This window comes from Notamacropus eugenii, chromosome 7, assembly GCF_028372415.1.
Source record: "Notamacropus eugenii isolate mMacEug1 chromosome 7, mMacEug1.pri_v2, whole genome shotgun sequence".
Taxonomy (NCBI): domain Eukaryota; kingdom Metazoa; phylum Chordata; class Mammalia; order Diprotodontia; family Macropodidae; genus Notamacropus; species Notamacropus eugenii.
Window position 1 is genome coordinate 78,037,158 of NC_092878.1, and position 17,929 is coordinate 78,055,086.

Here is a 17,929-nt window from a genome sequence, read left to right on the forward strand (position 1 = left end):
GCTAAATAAATGCTGGGCATTATTACTATTATCATAAGAGTTCATAGTTCTCAAAAGTATTATTACAGGTAAGAAGAACAGGAATTTCAAGATTTTCACTGGGATTACCACCTGTAGGGAATGAGACTAGAGGCAATCCTTTTCTATAAAGGCAAATGCCATGAACAGATGAATATTATTCAGACATTAATAACTCCTTGGATGACTGAAAGGGTTAACAATAATTAGTTGGTAAGAAACCATAATGAGAGTTACATATTTTGTAATTGGCAAAAATGTACAAGTGTTATTACCACAAGAATAATTGGTTCAACTCTATATGTAGATGAAAGATAGGATACTTCAGCAGGAACATTTATTAAAGAAAAAGGTTAAAAACTAAGCAGGCTGGGAGAGTCATTTAACACAGTAATTGTCTCCTGGGAACACTACTTGCCATAGGGACAGACTGCATTTGTATTCATTCTGTACTAAATTCTAACAGATACCTGCAAAACACACAGAGATGATGGAGATGGTGGAGCTGTTGTCTAGGACAGATACTGGTCTGTAAAATTCTGAGGTTTGAGGGGATCTCATAAATCTAATCTAACATACTCATCATACGACTGGAAATGGAGACACAGCAAGGCATTGTGATTTGCCTGTCCAAGGTCAAGTGGTGGAAAATCTAGCACTAGAACTCAAGTCTGACTCATATTTTCAGGCTCTTTTCACTACAGTACCCTACCTTCAACATGGTTCCAATGTTGCATCTGAGGAGTGTGTCTGAACTCTTTTATATTTATAAATTTATAAATGAGAAATAAGGCAATATGGTATCATGGAAACAGGGCTGTACTTGTAAGAACTGGGTTCAAATCCTGCCTAAATTAAACCTTTGTTGTGTGTTGTCAGGGCTATATCAAATGATCTCCCTTAATCTCATTTTCCTCATCTGTAAAAAAGATGATACTTATAATATTAATAATCCTGATAATATCAACCTAACAGGATTGTTATGAGGCTCAAAGGAGATAATGTATATAAAGGACTTTGAAAGCCCAAAAATACTATATAAATGTGAGATGTTGTTACTATCGTTAGGGATAAGCATGATATACTCAGCAGAGAACTGGGCAAAGAGATAATTAGCATCCCTAAAATAGTTGACTTACATTCGAAATAGGGATGAGTCATCCTTGACTAATAAAAGCCAACCTATGCATTCTGATCGATGGGACCAAACCATCTTATTTTTTATTTATAGAATTATACACAGGATATATGATGTGAATTTTTTTTATTATAAAATGGAATTACTGCCCTCTAAGATTTATTTTCTAGTCTGGTTATTTGAACTTAGAGGTATTGAGACCAATGGTTTAAATAGTTGGGTAAAGTAAACTATCAAATCTCAGAGATGAGGCTATCAGTATCACCAAGGCAACAAAATCAGTCCTCTGCGGAATTCATCTTTTATGGGACGAATAACATGATGAATTCTAACGATGGATATGAAGAATCGCAATCAGATGCAGAAAATCACTCAGAGCATATGACACATGAAAAATTCTTTGAATTTCCCTTTAGTGAAAGTGGACATAGGGTCAGTTTAAAAAAACTCATAACATGCTTGCCATGCAACTGTGCACTAAAATAACTGATAAAAGTAGGAAGGGAAAGTTGGTGGCAAATCAAACGTTCTTATTACTATAAAATAAGAAGCAAGGCTCTCACTGCAAAAGAATGAACACCTTCATAAAAACAGATAAACCAACAGCTACATTTCATTGTCTTTCAAATTCAAACATCAGGTATTAATGATTCACCACCAGTGTGACTACAAACACCACAATGAACAGTCTCTTTGGCATTGTGCACACATGCATGTAAATAGAGGCAAATCTGAGATGTGAGGAGTGCCCTGTGCTATGACAAAGCAGAGGAGAAAGTCATCATTAACTGTCTTGTTCTTAAGGTCAACATGGTTAAATTTATATATGTACGTGTATATCTATATATACACACAAACACAGAGACACAAAAAGATCATGCTGCATGGCATGGTGACTGAGAAAACTCCTTTGTCTGAGACCAGCGGGGAAAACAGTGTGAAACAAGTCGTTATGTTTGGACATTGGCAAGAATTGACTGCAGGCTAAGTGTAGACTACAGAGAAGTTAGGCTCTTCACAAGAGGTACAGATGAATGCTTTGATTTGAAATTGCTATCTTAAATCATCTCCCTTTAGGGTTCTCAGCACTGTAACACTATTCCATTTGGTGGAACAGAGAGTTTGTCAGTCCACTGATACCCAAGCTCAAATCAATCCTTTCCCTTAATTTGGTTGTGTTTGGAGGATAATCTTTTAATAAAAAAAGTTCAAACACCAAGTTCCTATCCCCATTAACAACCCTATACTTAAAAAGGAATTATTTTCACTTTTAAAAGTAAGTTCAATTAATCTTTTTTTGCTTTATATGGTGGCCATTTGTGAGTATGGCTTCCCCTTTTACTCCAAGGAGAACTAAATCCTTTCCTTATAATCAAATTAGATAAACAGAAACAACTGACACTGTTGGAGACTGTTCGACAACGTATGCAACCAATATTCTGCTCCTTTAGCCTCTTATCTCTCTTCCAAGAAAAGGGAGGAAGGCTTCATTGGATTTCCTAGGACCAAGACTAGTTATTATAATCACTCAGAATCCAGTTTCCAATAAAGGGATGATTTAACAGAAAGTGATGGTCATGCTTTTTTCACCATTCCAAACAGTTGAAGGTTTTTCCTGTACACTTTGACCTCCAGTATATAAACAAATGAAGTTTTTTGAATGTCAGAGCTGTATTACAGTGGGCACTAATCACTTTGGAAGTAAAGAGCTTTGTGATGCTTTGGTATTTCTACTTTACATCAAGGACTGGAATTATGCTTCAGTATTCAGCACCTGACTGGGCATTGGGGGAGGGAAAAATCAGAAAGGAGGCCTTTTGTACTTTTGCATGTTGTTCCATCACTAGGGAAAAGAAAAAGCAACCTAGAGCTGTATGCCAACTGTCAGGTGGTGGGGAAAACAGAAATTTCACTGCTTACATTCAGAAAGAGAAAGCTCCCAGGCATTTACAGGTAAATATATCCTATCGTAGAGAAAAATGCCAGCCCCAATACTGTAGGGTGCCCATTAAAGAGCTGTGTTAAGAAAGAAGAGCTTACCTCCACATGACAACCAAGACTAAAATATGAATTAAGCACCTCTAAAAACAGGGGGAAAGTAAGTGATGAGTTTGTGAAAATGCTTGTAGAAACCCATATTATGTTCATCTCTGCACCATAATTTCAAGTACTGACAAGCAGGACTGCCTTCAGACAATATGGAAAAGGCCCTCTCAGACATACTATACAAGACTCAAAGAGCACATTTCACAGGGTAGCAGTCTTTGACTTAAAATTCTACGTACTAGAATCATCCAAAATGGAATGGGCTACTCTGGGAGGTACTAAATCCCCTGCCTCTAGAATTTTTCAAGGAGACGTAGCAATAATCACTTGGTAGGGATGTTGATGTGGGGAAAGATGCCTCAGACTCAACACACCACAAACAGTTTCTCCCCCACCCCACCCCAAGCCACCCCTGCTTCAAACTACCCCACTGCAGTAGAGGTACCAACATCCTTTTCCAGTCACCCAAGTTTCCAACCTCTGAACACTATACTCTTCAATTTCTTTACCCCTTTTATGCAGTCAGTTGCCAAGTTCTGTAGTTTCTACCTCCGTAACACCTCACATATGTCCCCTTCCCCTCTATTCTCAACAGGTAACATTTAGTCAGTCAGTCAATAAGCAGTATAATGAAATACTTACTATGTGCCAAAAACTTTAGTTCAGGTCCTTATCGCCTCTTATTAGTACTACTGGTCTCCTTGTCTTAACATTCTCACCTCAATATATTCTTATGGAATAGAACTGAATGTATAAAAACAGTATGTAAAAGAAGATTAGGTCAGCTAGGTGATGCAATGGACAGAATGCTAGACCTGAAGCCAGGAAGACTCATCTTCCTGAGTTCAAAACTGGCCTCAGGCTTTTACTAGTTGTGTGACCCTGGGCAAGTCACTTAATCCTGTTTGACTCAGGTTCCTCATCTGTAAAATGAGCTACAGAAGGAAATGGCAAATTACTCCAGGAACTTTGCCAAAAAAAACCCCAAATAGGGTCATAAAGAGTCAGATATAACTGAACTTACTTAACAACAACAAAAAGGAGAGAAATTATATTTTCTTTCTTTTTTTTAATAGCTATTATTTTTTTTTGGAGGGGAGAAGGCAAGATAATTGGGATTAAGTGACTTTCCCAAGGCCACACACAGCTAGTGTCAAGTGTCTGAGACCAGATTTGAACTTAGATCCTCCTGACTCCAGGGCTGGTGGTCTATTCACTTTGTCATCTGGCTGCTGTTCCCTTCCTCTGCCCCCCTCTGCCAAGATTTATCTTCTATAATAGAAAGGGTCATTGAACTCAGTGACAGTAAGTCAATTAATTAAATAACAAATATTCGTTAAATATTTGCTATGTGTAACCAACTGTACTAGGTACTACAGGAAATACCAGGTAGTATATGACATGGTCCCTACGTGCAAACTTGTTGGTCTAGACTCTAGAAGGATACATACATGCAAAAGTCCATCGGAGGATAACAGAAATTTAGATCTGAAGGGAATCACAGAGATCATCTAGGGCAACCTCTTTCTTTTTACAAATGGCCAGGGACATTGAATATCCAAAGTTATATAGCTAGTTAGTGGCAGAGCCAGGATTAGTGGCTAGGTCTCCTGACTTCCATGCCAGTGTTCAACAGGAGGTACACAATTACAAAAAAAGAATGATGTCAGTTTGCTGTATCAAGCCAATGGCGTTGATCATTTGGATAACGAATTTATCCTGTTGGCACTGGGAAGTTATTGAAGATTTCTGAGCAGAGAAATTGCATAAAAGAACTATATATAGCTGTTATTGAAAAGAAAAATCTCTTCTTTTAAAACCCTGAAGCTCTAGAAATTACTGATCTTACCATTCTAATTCTAGTAGATGAACTCGGTACTAATCCAGTCTGAAGAGCATTTGTCTGTTTTGATAGAATATTAGCTCTCTGAGAGAAACAAAGGCATCGTTTTTGCGTCTGTATGTCCTCGTACGTAAGCACTCTGGAGGTGCTTAATAAATGCTTGTTGACTGACTGACTGATTGGTTGGCCTTGAGCTATCTAATGTGGATAGAAAGAAGAGTTCAAGAGCATTGGCTTTAAAAGCAAGGTCTCTGATGCAGCATTTTACATTGGGGTACAACTACTGGTTTTGTAATTGACTGGTAAGTTTCAAACACTGAAGGAAACTCTGTCAGGCCTTGAAATCTTAGTGCTAAAAATGTTGTAACTTTTTTAGGGGGTTGCTGTGAACCAACAACTGTTGCCATTTTCTATAACTTCTCAGCATGTGAACCCATGTGCTACATGAGTATTCTAGAGCTCTTACCTGAAAGCTTCAAGCACAATCCTTTCTGGCAACTTGGGAGCCACTTGTTTGAAGGCTTTTTTGAAATCTTCCAAAGTTAAAAATCCACGATCTTATTTAAAACAAAATTTTAAAAAGATTTTAATTATTTGTTCAGATATAAAGTAGTTATTATATACTCTGAGATTTCTTTTCTATGAATCACTGCATTGGTAATTTCAACTACAGATTTATATCAAGCTTTTGATAGGTGGTGATGGTGTTTAGTCATGTCTGACTCTATATGATTCCATGGACTGTCAATTTTTGCTACTGTAAGATAATGGAAGGAAAAAAACCATAGGAATTTCTTGGCAAAAATATTGGGGTGGTTTGACATTCTTTTATCCATCAAGTTCCCATTTTACAGAGGAGCAACTGAGGCAAATAGGGGTTAAGTGACTTTCCCAGCATCACAGAGTCACTAATGTCTGAAGCCAAATTTGAACTCAGGTCTTCCTGACTCCAGGTCTGGTGCTCTATCCACTACACCACCTGGCTGCCCTTTTTGTAAAGGGAAAAAAAGGAATTTAGAAAAGACTAATAATAATGATAATAGCTAGAATTTACGCATCACCCCAAATTTTGCAAATGATTTACATATGATATTTTATTTGATCTTCAAAACAACCTTGTGAGGTATGTGCTGTTATTATCTTCATTTACAGATGAGAAAAATGTGTTTTAGAGAGGTTAAGTGATTTGCCCAGGATCAGTCGGGTAGTAAGATCTGAACTCAGGGTTTCTTGACTCTAGGTCCAGCACTCTATCCTCTGTGCCACTTAGAATCTTGCAGAAAGTTCAATGTTGCTCCATTGGATGCAAACATACCTGTAGTATAAGGCACAGTTATTTATCACGAAACTTAAGGTAATGAAGCCAAGAGTACTGAAAAGTTTTTTCCACACATAAAAATGCTTTGAGCAAAATGTATTACTATATTCTAAGAGGAGACTTTTAAATAAGTAGTGACAATTTGCTAGTCTATTCTGACTGTAAAATGAATAAAGCTGTCATTCACCTCTACTTCCTAAGCATAAGTTTTATTCATCTTGAGCAAAAATTAGTGAAACCAAAGTGGCACCAAGTAGACAGAGCACTGGACTCAAAATCAGTCCAATCATGAGTTCAAGTCCAGCCTCAGACACTTATTAGCTGTGTGACCTTGGGCAAGTCACTCAACACTATTTGTCTCAGTTTCTTCATCTGTAAAACGAGCTGGAGAAGGAAATGGCAAACCACTCTAAAATCTTTGCCAAGAAAATCTCAAATGTGGTCACAAGGAGTCTGAAATGACTGAATAATGAAAGGCATATTTTGGAGGGTGTAGCAAAAATAACCTTTCTCTTTTGATGTCATCAGCAATATCCACATCTTGACATCTAATTTCATGCGTGTGGGTACTCCCTTCTCTTTACTGACGCAGATCACAGCCCTTCTACAATTTGGTCTTTGAAAGTGATTGTGACTGACTTAGTGATGAATCTCTTTGATTTTATCTCAGCTGGTCCCTGAGCAACAGAAATACAGTCTATCACCAGAGTTGCAATTCAAACCTTCCTAGCACACATTCATAAATTGAATTCTAACAGGTATCTATAAAGCACAGAGAAACAATGAAACAAAGTTGGACCATTTGGGAACCCAAAGTTACCTCCATACTACAACATCAGGAAGCCAAGTGACACCTTGAATTGGAATTCTGTGATTCTGGGACAGTCACTTAACCTCTGTGTACCTCAGTTTCCTCCACTGTGAAATGAGGATAAGAATATCCATCTCATAGGGTTGCTATGAGGATCAAAAGAAAGAATATTTGTAAAGCACTTATCACAATGTCTGACACATAATAAGCACTTAATTAATGCTTGTTCTTGTCTTTTCCCTTCACCTGGTAAGGCTGATGTCAGGGTAGGACTTTACAGGAACTCTCACAATGAACTGCCAGAAAAATGTCAATTTCTGCTATTGTAAGATAAAGGAAGAAAAAAAACCAAGCACTTATTAAGCACTTAATGCTAAGCACCTTTACAAATATTATCTCATCTGATCTTCAAAACAACTCTGGGAGATAAATGCTACAATTATTTCCACTTTAAAGTTAATGAAGAGGGAATCAGAGGTCACATAAAATTGCCCAGGGTAATGCTTCTAGCAAATATCTGAGCTCAGAATTGAACTCAGGTCCCAGTGTTGTGTCTGCTGTGTCACTTAGCTGCTTCTAGGAAGCTCTCAAAAGTGTTTAGAGATGACCAGGAAGACTTCAGAGATGCCTGGAAAGACTTATATGAACTGATGCTGAGTGAAAGGAACAGAACCAGGAAAACTTTGTACATAGCACTGGGTGCGAGGAATTTTTCTGTTAGACTGAGGCCTTCATAGCAATGCAAGGGACCTAAAAAATTCCCAATGAACTTTTGAGGCAAAACACCTTCCACATCCAGAGAAAGAACTATGGATCTGGATCACAGAATGAAGCAGATCATTTTCTTTTGTGTTATGTTTTGTTTTTTGGTTTCTCCCATTCATTTTAATTCTTCTATTCAACATGACTATGGTGAAATTATATTTAATAGGAATCTCCATAAGATTGCAAGCCATCTTGGGGAGGGAGTGAGGAGGAAAAAATCTAAGATATATGGAAGTAATTACATAACACTGAAAACAAATAAAATAATTATTTTTTTAAAAAGTGTTTAGAGATGGACTGACATATCAAGTAGCTAAGTAGTTCTAAAGTTTCCAAGTTTTAAAGTTAAAGCCTAGAACTGTGCTTAAATTAAAAGTTGCTTTTAGGACGTGAAGTCTTCAGTACATTTTAAGTTTTCTATATGTTTTTTCTCCCCCTAAGACAGTCTAAAAGCTTTTAGATTTGTTCTTCAGGCTAGGAATGTCTCTTGGCTGCCCAGGGGTACAAATCTCACATCAGCCAGGCCATTTAGCCTTGGGATTGACAGAATGTGAACCTACAGTAAGTCCATAAGTGGCAGTGGGCCCTCCAGACCAACGGCTTCTGAATTAAAGCTGTCAACAAATAGACAACATAAGGCTCAGTGGAGGTATATGGACCTTACAAGCAATCATTCAGCAAGGCTGTAGGGAAGTCACAAAGAAAGGCTGATGACAAATCAGAAGAAGGATATCAATTAATCAGAAAGAAAGAAATATTACTGAGGAAAACAGAAGTGAGCAATGATAACAGGAGCCACTGATGATAAAGAGAAATGACGTAAAGTAGAAAAGGAATTAGGTTCTAAACTACAAGTTAGGTTTCCTCAGCTACACAGCAACAATCACAGTGTGCAAGGAATTTTTCTGTTAGACTTCATAGGCAATTCATAGCAATGCAAGGACCTAAAAAATTCCCAATGGACTTTTGAGGCATAGCTAATGCTAATTATGTGATGTTGGGTTAAGGCTATGGGATCTCAGTTTCCTTATTCAAAAAATGAAAGAGATGGATTAGATTGCCAAGGTCCTTCCAGCAATGAAATCCTATAATTTAATCAGTCCTTTAGAAAACAACATCCTAAAATAGTATTAGTTTTAGGAAAGTGATGGAATTCAGGAATATACATTGAATATGGCTACGGCATTCTGTTTCTACTAGTTATGAGCTACCAAAATGATTTGTAATTGAAAATGTTTGACATCGTTTCTTTTGCTACTTAGCTATAATATAATGATATTGTAATGTTAATAGAACAGGAAGATCTTCCCCACCCATTAATAGGCCTAACACAAGGAGCCTAGGTCACATGGAGCTCAGATGGGGAGGAGCTTGTCCAAGGAAGGAAGAGAGAGAGAGGGAGAGAAAGAGAGAGAGAGAAGAGAGAGGCAGGGAGGGAGGGAGAGGGAGGGAGGCTGGGAGGGAGGGAAAGAGAAAGGGAGAGGGAGAGGGAGAGCGCACAAGCAGAGAGTGAGAGCAGGTACAACAAAGAGAGAGAAGCAAGACATGAATAGAAGCAATGGCCTAGGGAGCAGACAGAGAAGCAAGCTGTGAATGGGCAGAGGGAGGAATATGTCTAGGGAAGCTTGTTCTTGTAGGGAGGCCTGACAGAAAGAAGGTTTAAGATGTCATCACTCCCTGGATTAGTGATAAATACTCTGTTAAATCATACCTCCTGATATTCTAATGATGCCCCAAATAAATATTTTGATTTTGCTTTTGAGGAAGAGAGTTTATTATATTTTGCAAATTTACCCTGGAAATATACATGCATACTCATAGCAGTTGCTATGGGTATCACACTGGCATTACAAATGGCAAGAAGAATGCGATCGTGAAATATAAAACCTTTACTTGGAGACAGGAAGGCTCTAGGGAAGGAAATGAGTATCCTGGGATGGGAGGATATACATTATTCCTCCGTTATGAGAATGGGCTAAAAGCATAGGACTTTGTGAAAACTGGGAACCAAGGCTACAGAAGGGAGAACCCATAGATTTAGAAATATGTTTGCAAGGAATACCAATAGAACTGGGGAAAGAAATGGCAGGGGTATGTAGAAGAGTTTGGGGCATTGCTAACAAGGTATCATATTATATGTAAATGCAGGGACAAACTGCTGGAGAAAAAGGCTCAGGTGAAAAAGGAGTTAGTTGATTGGCATGAGAAACTTCGGAGTTAGTTGACTGGTATGAGAAACTTTCTGTAATACAGCATCTGAACTTGCCTTTAGAAGAGTAAGCCAGAAAGTATCTCAGACAGTAGTAAACAGACAGCTGTGAGTTTAGCTTAGAAAAAGAAGAGAAAAGTTAATAAAAGGAAGGTGCATACAACCCTTGCACATGCGAGGCCTGATTGGAACCCAGACACACAGGAGGAAGATGTGTGGGAAGAAAATGAAACAAATATAGATGAGGAGGCTTCTAGGAATGCAAATAGGTGAGAATCAGGTGGGCCACATAGTATTTAAGGAAATAACTGAGGATTTCACTCAGCAGGAGGTCACTAATATTTTAAGTCAATTCACCCCCAAAAATTAGAGAGTCACTAGTATCTTGGATGACGAGAATCAGTAAAGAGGGGGCAGGAGGACTATAGGTGGATAACATAGATTGTTTAGAATTTATAGGTATTAGTCAGAATTCTTTGGTCCAACAAGCTTTCAGGGATCACCATATTCAAGGAGGTAACAATGGAACTAATTTGTTAGCTTTAGCTCCCCAACGGATGCAATAAACAGTATTCCACTGACTCTATGTAGCTGAGTGGAGACAGACCCTGGTATTTGCTTAGAGACTGTACGAGAAAGTTAAAGGAAGAGGTAATGAAAACTGCAACTATGATTGGAAAAGCAGATGCATATCACAGCACTCCCTCAACACTTTCTCATAGAAATATAATAGTGGAGATTGCTCCTCCTGCTTATAAACACATAATTCTGACTCTACTAATTGGGGAAATAGGGTACCCCCTTTCAGAGGTGCTAGATAAGATTGCACAGTTAGGTGACTTAGGGAAATAGGGAAAAAGATAAATTTCCTCAAGAGAGGAGAGAAAATAGCCAGTGAATTCAAAATCAGAATAGATTAAGAAGGAAAGAAATGTTTATTGCTTTATTGAGAGCAGGGACAGATTATGGTATTCCAACTAACGAACTATATAAAATGTACCAGGAAAAGCGACAATATTAGACGGAATAGGAAAGTAAGAACTGCCCCTACAAATCTTCCTGAATCATTGTATCCAAGTTTGTCACACCTGAGGGGAGAACAGAAAATCGGCCAAGCTTCAGCTCAGATTAAAGAAGTAGACAGATGGGATTATAGACCCCACATCAGTTCAACTATTTATTAGAAAAATGGATCAACCACTGTAACTAGGGTATTAATAGTTACTGGGGTGTAGGCTTCCCTTATATATGGAAACCTTGATAACTTTAAACGTGGAACCCCTATTACCATCGCAAGAATGGGAGGGGCTGAAATACCAGCCAGACAAGTTAAACTAATGATGAAAATTGGGCAATTAGCTAAGAAAGAATACACAGTGGTAAGTGTACCTATTCCAGAATATATCATTGAGATAGATATATTGAGAGATATGACTTTAAATTTGCCTGAGAGGAGATACCAATTTGCAGTAAGGAAGACAGGAATTAATGCAACTCTAGTGAGTTCATGGACTCCAGAAGCACAGCTGACACTATATTTACCTTGCTTCTGGTTACTGTCTCCTTATTCTTTTTGGTGTTTGTTTGTTTAACCTGTTTGCTAGATTTGTCTCCTACAGGCTTAGTGTGCTCCACTTGTAAATGCCTGACTGCTTAAGCTGGATGTCACCCTCTGTCCAAGACTATGATATATCATCCCTGGACCTGGCATTGACCACGATCTGAATAATGGCTAAGGAACTGATTCCCTGAATGGGACTTCCTGAGGAAGGGACAGTTCTATGTCCAATCTCAGGAGGAAGTAGTTTCAGAAGATGAAACCTTTGCCCCTCAGCCCAAGGGACTTTGGGTCCCATTTGTTTGAGGGGGGGAAGATGGGGTATTTATGCTCAAGCCCCCACCCTAAGATATTGTTTTATGTGTTTATTTTGTGTTATCCCTTTTATATTGCTATGCAAGTTATGCTGATACAAGTTACCCCTAAAGTGCCACTGGCTTATGTAATGGGGCCAAACATAATGTTAATACAATAGGAAGATCTTCCCTGCCCATTTATAGGCCTAACACATGGAGCCTATGATCACGTGGAGCCTGTGGTCACATGGAACCTGGGTCATATGGAGCTCAGACTGAAGAAGCTTGTCCAAGGAGGAGAGAGAGAGCATGAGCAGAATGTGAGAGCAGGCAGAGCACAGAGAGAGAAACAAGCTGTAAGTAGGAGCAGTTGGTCCAAGGAGCAGAGAGAGAGAAGCTGTGAATGGGTGGAGGGAGGAATTTGTCTAGGGGAACTTGTTTTTGTGGGGAGGCCTGACAGAAAAAATGTTTAAGATGTCGTCACTCTCTGGATTAGTGATAAGTACCCTGTTAAATCTTACCTCCTGCTAATGAAAAGAAATGCTTGGGAAGGTGGCCTAGCGCTACCAGACCTCAAACTGTACTATAAAGCAGCAATTATCAAAACCACTTGGTATTGGCTAAGAAATAGAGAGGTAGACAAGTGGAATAGACTTGGCACTCAAGATGCAGTAGGCAAGGAATATAGCAACCTTCTGTTTGATAAACCCAAGGACCCCAGCTTCTGGGATAAGAACTCATTGTTTGACAAAAATTGCTGGGAAAACTTGATAACGGTGTGGCGGAAATTAGGCATAGACCCATACCTGACACCGTACACAAGAATAAAGTCCAAATGGGTACATGATTTAGGTATAAAGATTGATACCATGAATAAACTGGAGAAGCAAGGAATAGTGTATTTATCAGACTATGGAGAAGGGAAGAATTCTTTACTAAAGGAGAGATAGAAAGCATTATGAAATGCAAAATGGATAATTTTGGTTACATTAAACTGAGAAGTTTTTGCACAACCAAACCCAATGCAACCAAAATCCGGAGGGATGTAGTAAATTGGGAAAGAATTTTTACAGCTAAGCTCGGGGATAAAGGCCTCATTTCTAGAATATATAGAGAACTGACTCATATGTATAATCATACAAGTCATTCCCCAATTGATAAATGGTCAAAGGATATGAACAGGCAATTTTCAGAGGAAGAAATTAAAGCTATCTATAATCATATGAAAAAATGCTCCAAATCACTATTGATTAGAGAGATGCAAATCAAAACAACTCTGAGGTACCACATCACACCTATAAGATTGGCAAACATGACAGAACAAGAAAATGATAAATGCTGGAGAGGATGTGGGAGAGTTGGAACACTAATTCATTGTTGGTGGAGCTGCGAGCACATCCAACCATTCTGGAGAGCAATTTGGAACTATGCCCAAAGGGCTACAAAAGTGTGCATACCCTTTGACCCAGCAATATCGCTACTAGGACTGTATCCCCAAGAGATCATAAAAATGGGAAAGGGTCCCACATGTACAAAAATATTTATAACAGCACTCTATGTAGTTGCCAAAAACTGGAAGTCAAGGGGATGTCCATCAATTGGGGAATGGCTGAATAAATTATGGTATATGAATGTAATGGAGTACTATTGTGCCATAAGAAATGATGAACAAGAAGACTTCAGAGAGGCCTGGAAGGACTTATATGACCTGATGCTGAGTGAAAGGAGCAGAACCAGGAGAACTTTGTGCACAGCAACGACCACAGTGTGCGAGAGTTTTTTCTGGTAGACTTGGAATTTTGTAATAACGCAAAAACTTCTTATAAAAAAAAAAAAAATCCCAAAGGTGGTTCTCAAGGCAAAATGCCTTCCACACTCAGAGAAAGAAATATGGAAGTCATTCACAAAATGTAGCAGATCATGTTTGTGTATGTGTATGTGTTTGTGTATCATGTTTTGATTTGTTATATGATTTCTTTCATTTATTTTAGTCTGACTACATAGCATGACTATAGTGAAAATATACTCAATAGGAAAGTATATGTAGAACCTATACAGAATTGTATGCAGTCGTGGGGAGGGAGGGGGGTAGTGGGGGGTAGGTGTGGGGGGGATAAAATCTCAATTGTATGGCAGTGATTGTTAAACATTAAAAAATAATAAAAAAAAAAAGAGAGGAAAAAAAAATAAATCTTACCTCCTGGTATTCTAATGATGCCCCAAATAAATATTTTGGTTATGCCTTTGAGGAAGAGAATTTATTACATTTTGCAAATTTACCCTGGAAATACACATGCACATTCATAGCGGCTGCTATGGGTATCACATTTTGCGTTACAAATATGAGTAAAAACCAACAAGCCATGGTATTAACTTAGATTCAGTACCTTTGAAGGCTCATATAGTTGATCTATGGGGTACCTCCAATGACTCAAGGGAGTCCAAATGACCACATTTTGGCTACTCTCAATCAACAAGGTAGTTTAAGAAACCTCCAAAATACCTGAGAACCTAGCAATATCTGGACTCAGAGGAGATGGAAGGACTGAGCCTGAACATTCTTACTAATCCTTCATGTGAGAGTAAATATGATATATGAGTAATGATATATGAGTAAAATGATATAAGTAAATGACATATGAGTAAAAACCAACAAACCATAGTATTAACTTAGATTCAATGCCATTGAAGACCCCTGCACTTGATCTATACGGTCCCTCCAATGACTCAAGTGAGTCCAAATGACTACACTTTGGCTATCCTCAATCAACAAGGTAGTTTAAGAAACCTTCAAAGTACCTGAGAACCTAGCAATATCTGGACTCAGAGGAGAGGGAAAGACTGAGCCTAGACATTCTTCCTTATATTTTATATGAGAGTCCCAAGCCAAACTTTTGCCACAGTCTCATGGCAATCCTCTTCCCTTCTCTACCCCAAACTAGATTACAATTCAGGTCAAGTTTTATTTTCCTTTAATATACTCTTACCTATAATTCCACCTATGATATATGTCAAGCACTTAAGAGATAGTGATCTTAAAAGCCATATGTTAGAGATTACTATAAATGCAACAGGAAGAAGAAAAATTCTAGAAGCAATATTTAAAACAACCATTCCAGAACATAAATATTCTACCCAAGTATATTTTATTATGTAAACAATGAAATTAAAAATTTATGTATTTTTAACTAGGATGATTTAAAATACTTACACTGCCTGTCAAAAGCTGTGAAAATCTGTCTTATTTCATTCTGATAGAGTTGGGCTGCTTTCTTTTTCTCCATGAGTTTTATAAATTCTTCAAGGTATATACCTAGAAATCAAAAAGGAAAGTGGTTCCTCTTTTAGAAAAAAATGTATTTTAGCTAACTTTTATATAGTACTTACTATATATATATGTGCAGATACTTTATAAATATTATCTCATTTGATCCTCACAACAACCCTGGGAGGTATGTGTTACTATTATCCCTATTGTACAGATGAAGAAATTGAGGCAAATAGGTTAAATGACTTGCCGAGGGTCACACAGTTAGGAAATGTCTGAGGTCAGATTTGAATGGAAGTCTTTCTGACTCCATTATCAGGGCCCAATCCACTGTGCCATCTAACTGTCCCTATGTATAAGTGAAGACATTTTCAAAGTACTGAGAATTACCTAATTTTCACTTAAATTTGTTAAAAAGGATACTATACCTAAAGATTTATGAAATTGAGGATTAAATTAAATATTATACCTGACACCAGACATGAATAATAGAAAAATGCTTCCCTTGGGGGTACACCTCTTTGAGGCAGTTGGCTACTGAACTGATTCCCCTCTAAAGGTGTGTGTGTGTGTGTGTATTTCCTTCACTACTGAATTCAACAAACAGGCACAGGTACCACTTATGAAATAAGGTCTCAACTTTTCTTACTTTTTCTTACTTTACTTCCTTGTATTCCTTTCTTGATCTATATTTTTTTCTTCCTGAATATCATTACAGCATTGTTTCTGCACTTGGGATATGAGGTCAAATAACTACTTTCTCAAAAGTCAGCATCAATGGCATACCATGGATACAGATGGAGAGAATATTTTATAAGCATTAGAACTGGAACCATCCCCCGTACTGAATAATCCCCAGGGTATGTTCAGCTGCCATAACCCTGGATTCCTATGACTGTCATAATGAAATAGCCATATTGGGTAGCAAAAAGTGGAATACTGTGCTTACAGTGGCTATTAAAATGAGCTCTAATGTGATGTTTGTAGTGGGTTTTAATGGCAATGGAAGAATTTTATAAAAATGTTTTCTATTAAAGTAATATAGTTCCCTGCAAGTCAAAATTTTTTCAGAATCACAGACTTTTCAAGTTGGCTTTTCAAGTTGGGATGGACCTCAAAAGCTCCCCAGTGTGACATGTACCTGAATAAGAATCACTTCTACAGTATGTTCAACAAGACTTTGCTTGAAGACCTCTCACTAGAGGGAACTCACTTTTCCCACAGGTAGCACATTATACTTTTAGATAGTTAAAATTGTTAGTCTTCCCTTACAGTGAGCCTAAATGTGGATCTAATTCAACTTCCACCCACTGCTCCTAGTTTTGACCTCTGGGACAAAACAGAACAAACTAAATATTTGAAAGCAATTATCATGATTTTAATAAGCCTTAACATTTCAAAAATTCCTTTAATTCCTTGTTCATATGACAAGATCTTGGGGGTATCTACCATTTTGATTGTTCCCCTCTAGATATATTCTATCTTATCACTGTTCTTCTCAATGCATGGCACCCAGAATTAAAGACAAGACTCCACATGTATCTAACCCGGAGAGAATATGGCAGTATTATACACTCCTTATTCTTGGATGCTACTTAGCCTAATGTATTACCTTTTGAGGTTGCTATTGTACAGCCTCAAATGATGTTGGATTTGCCATTTTCTGGGTAGACATGCCTCTCTCATACTACATTTGTGACAACTGTTAAGACCTTATAATTGTGAAACTGTAATCTCCCCTATTTCACTTTGTCTTATTATATTTGACTCCAATGTTTTAGGGTATTGAGATCTTTTTGGATTCTGATTCTATCACATAATTTGTATCTTTTATAGTTTTGGGCAACTAACAAATTTAATAAGCATACCACAAATTCCTGTGTCCAAGTCATTGCTCAAAATTCTAAACACCACAGACAAGCACAGGTTATCTAGAGTGCTCCTCTAGATATGTTGTTGTTGTTGAGTTGTTTCAGTTGTGTCTGACTCTGTAACCCCATTTTGGGCTTTTCTTGGCAAAGACACTGGAGCGGTTTGCCATTTCCTTCTCCAGCTCATTTTACAGATGAGGAACCTAAGACAAACAGGGTTAAGTGACTTGCCCAGTATATGTCTGAGGATGGATCTGAACTCGGATCTTCCTAACTCCAAGCCTGGTGCTCTCCTGTGCCAGCTAGCTAGAGGTCTTTCACCAAATTGACAGGGAATCATTAATGACTTTTTGGGTCTGGTGATTCAGTAAGTTCCAAATCTAAAGAACTATACAACTATCTAGCCCCTATTTATCCATCTTGCCCATTAGATGAACATGAATGGCTTTATTTCGTGCTTTACTGAAATCTAGTTAATCTGTATCTACAGTATTCCCGTGATCTGTTGTTGTTCAAGTTGCTTTTCAGTTGTGTCCGACTCTCTGAGACCACATTTAGGGTATTCCTGGCAAAGATACTGGAGCGATTTGTCATTCTTTCCTCCAGTTCATTTTACAAATGAAGAAACTGAGACAAACAGGGTTAAATGACTTGCCCAGGGTCATAATATCTACCAGTCTACTGATCTGTTGGTTTGGTATATAGCCTGTTTGAGGTGATGCTATGTTGATTCTTTATTTTCTTTTTTGAATATTCATTAAGTTGTTGAGTTTAAGATGTCTAAGGAC

At 37.9% G+C, this 17,929-nt stretch overlaps 1 protein-coding gene across 14 annotated transcripts in view; it reads right to left on the reverse strand.

Annotated features, from left to right (window-relative positions):
• Positions 1-17,929, reverse strand: part of EFCAB11 (EF-hand calcium binding domain 11) — a 159,264-nt gene that overhangs the window by 110,342 nt on the left and 30,993 nt on the right. For 8 of the 14 annotated variants that reach the window (XM_072622838.1, XM_072622840.1, XM_072622836.1 and 5 more), the window contains 3 exons: positions 15,214-15,315; positions 14,200-14,244; positions 5,512-5,602 (listed from right to left, as the gene is read on the reverse strand). In XM_072622838.1, the coding sequence (XP_072478939.1) occupies positions 5,512-5,602; positions 14,200-14,244; positions 15,214-15,315 (238 nt within the window). Of the gene's footprint in view, positions 1-3,625; positions 3,947-5,511; positions 5,603-14,199; positions 14,245-15,213; positions 15,316-17,929 lie in introns of those variants that run through there. The other 6 variants (XM_072622841.1, XM_072622846.1, XM_072622844.1 and 3 more) reach the window with 2 other exon arrangements.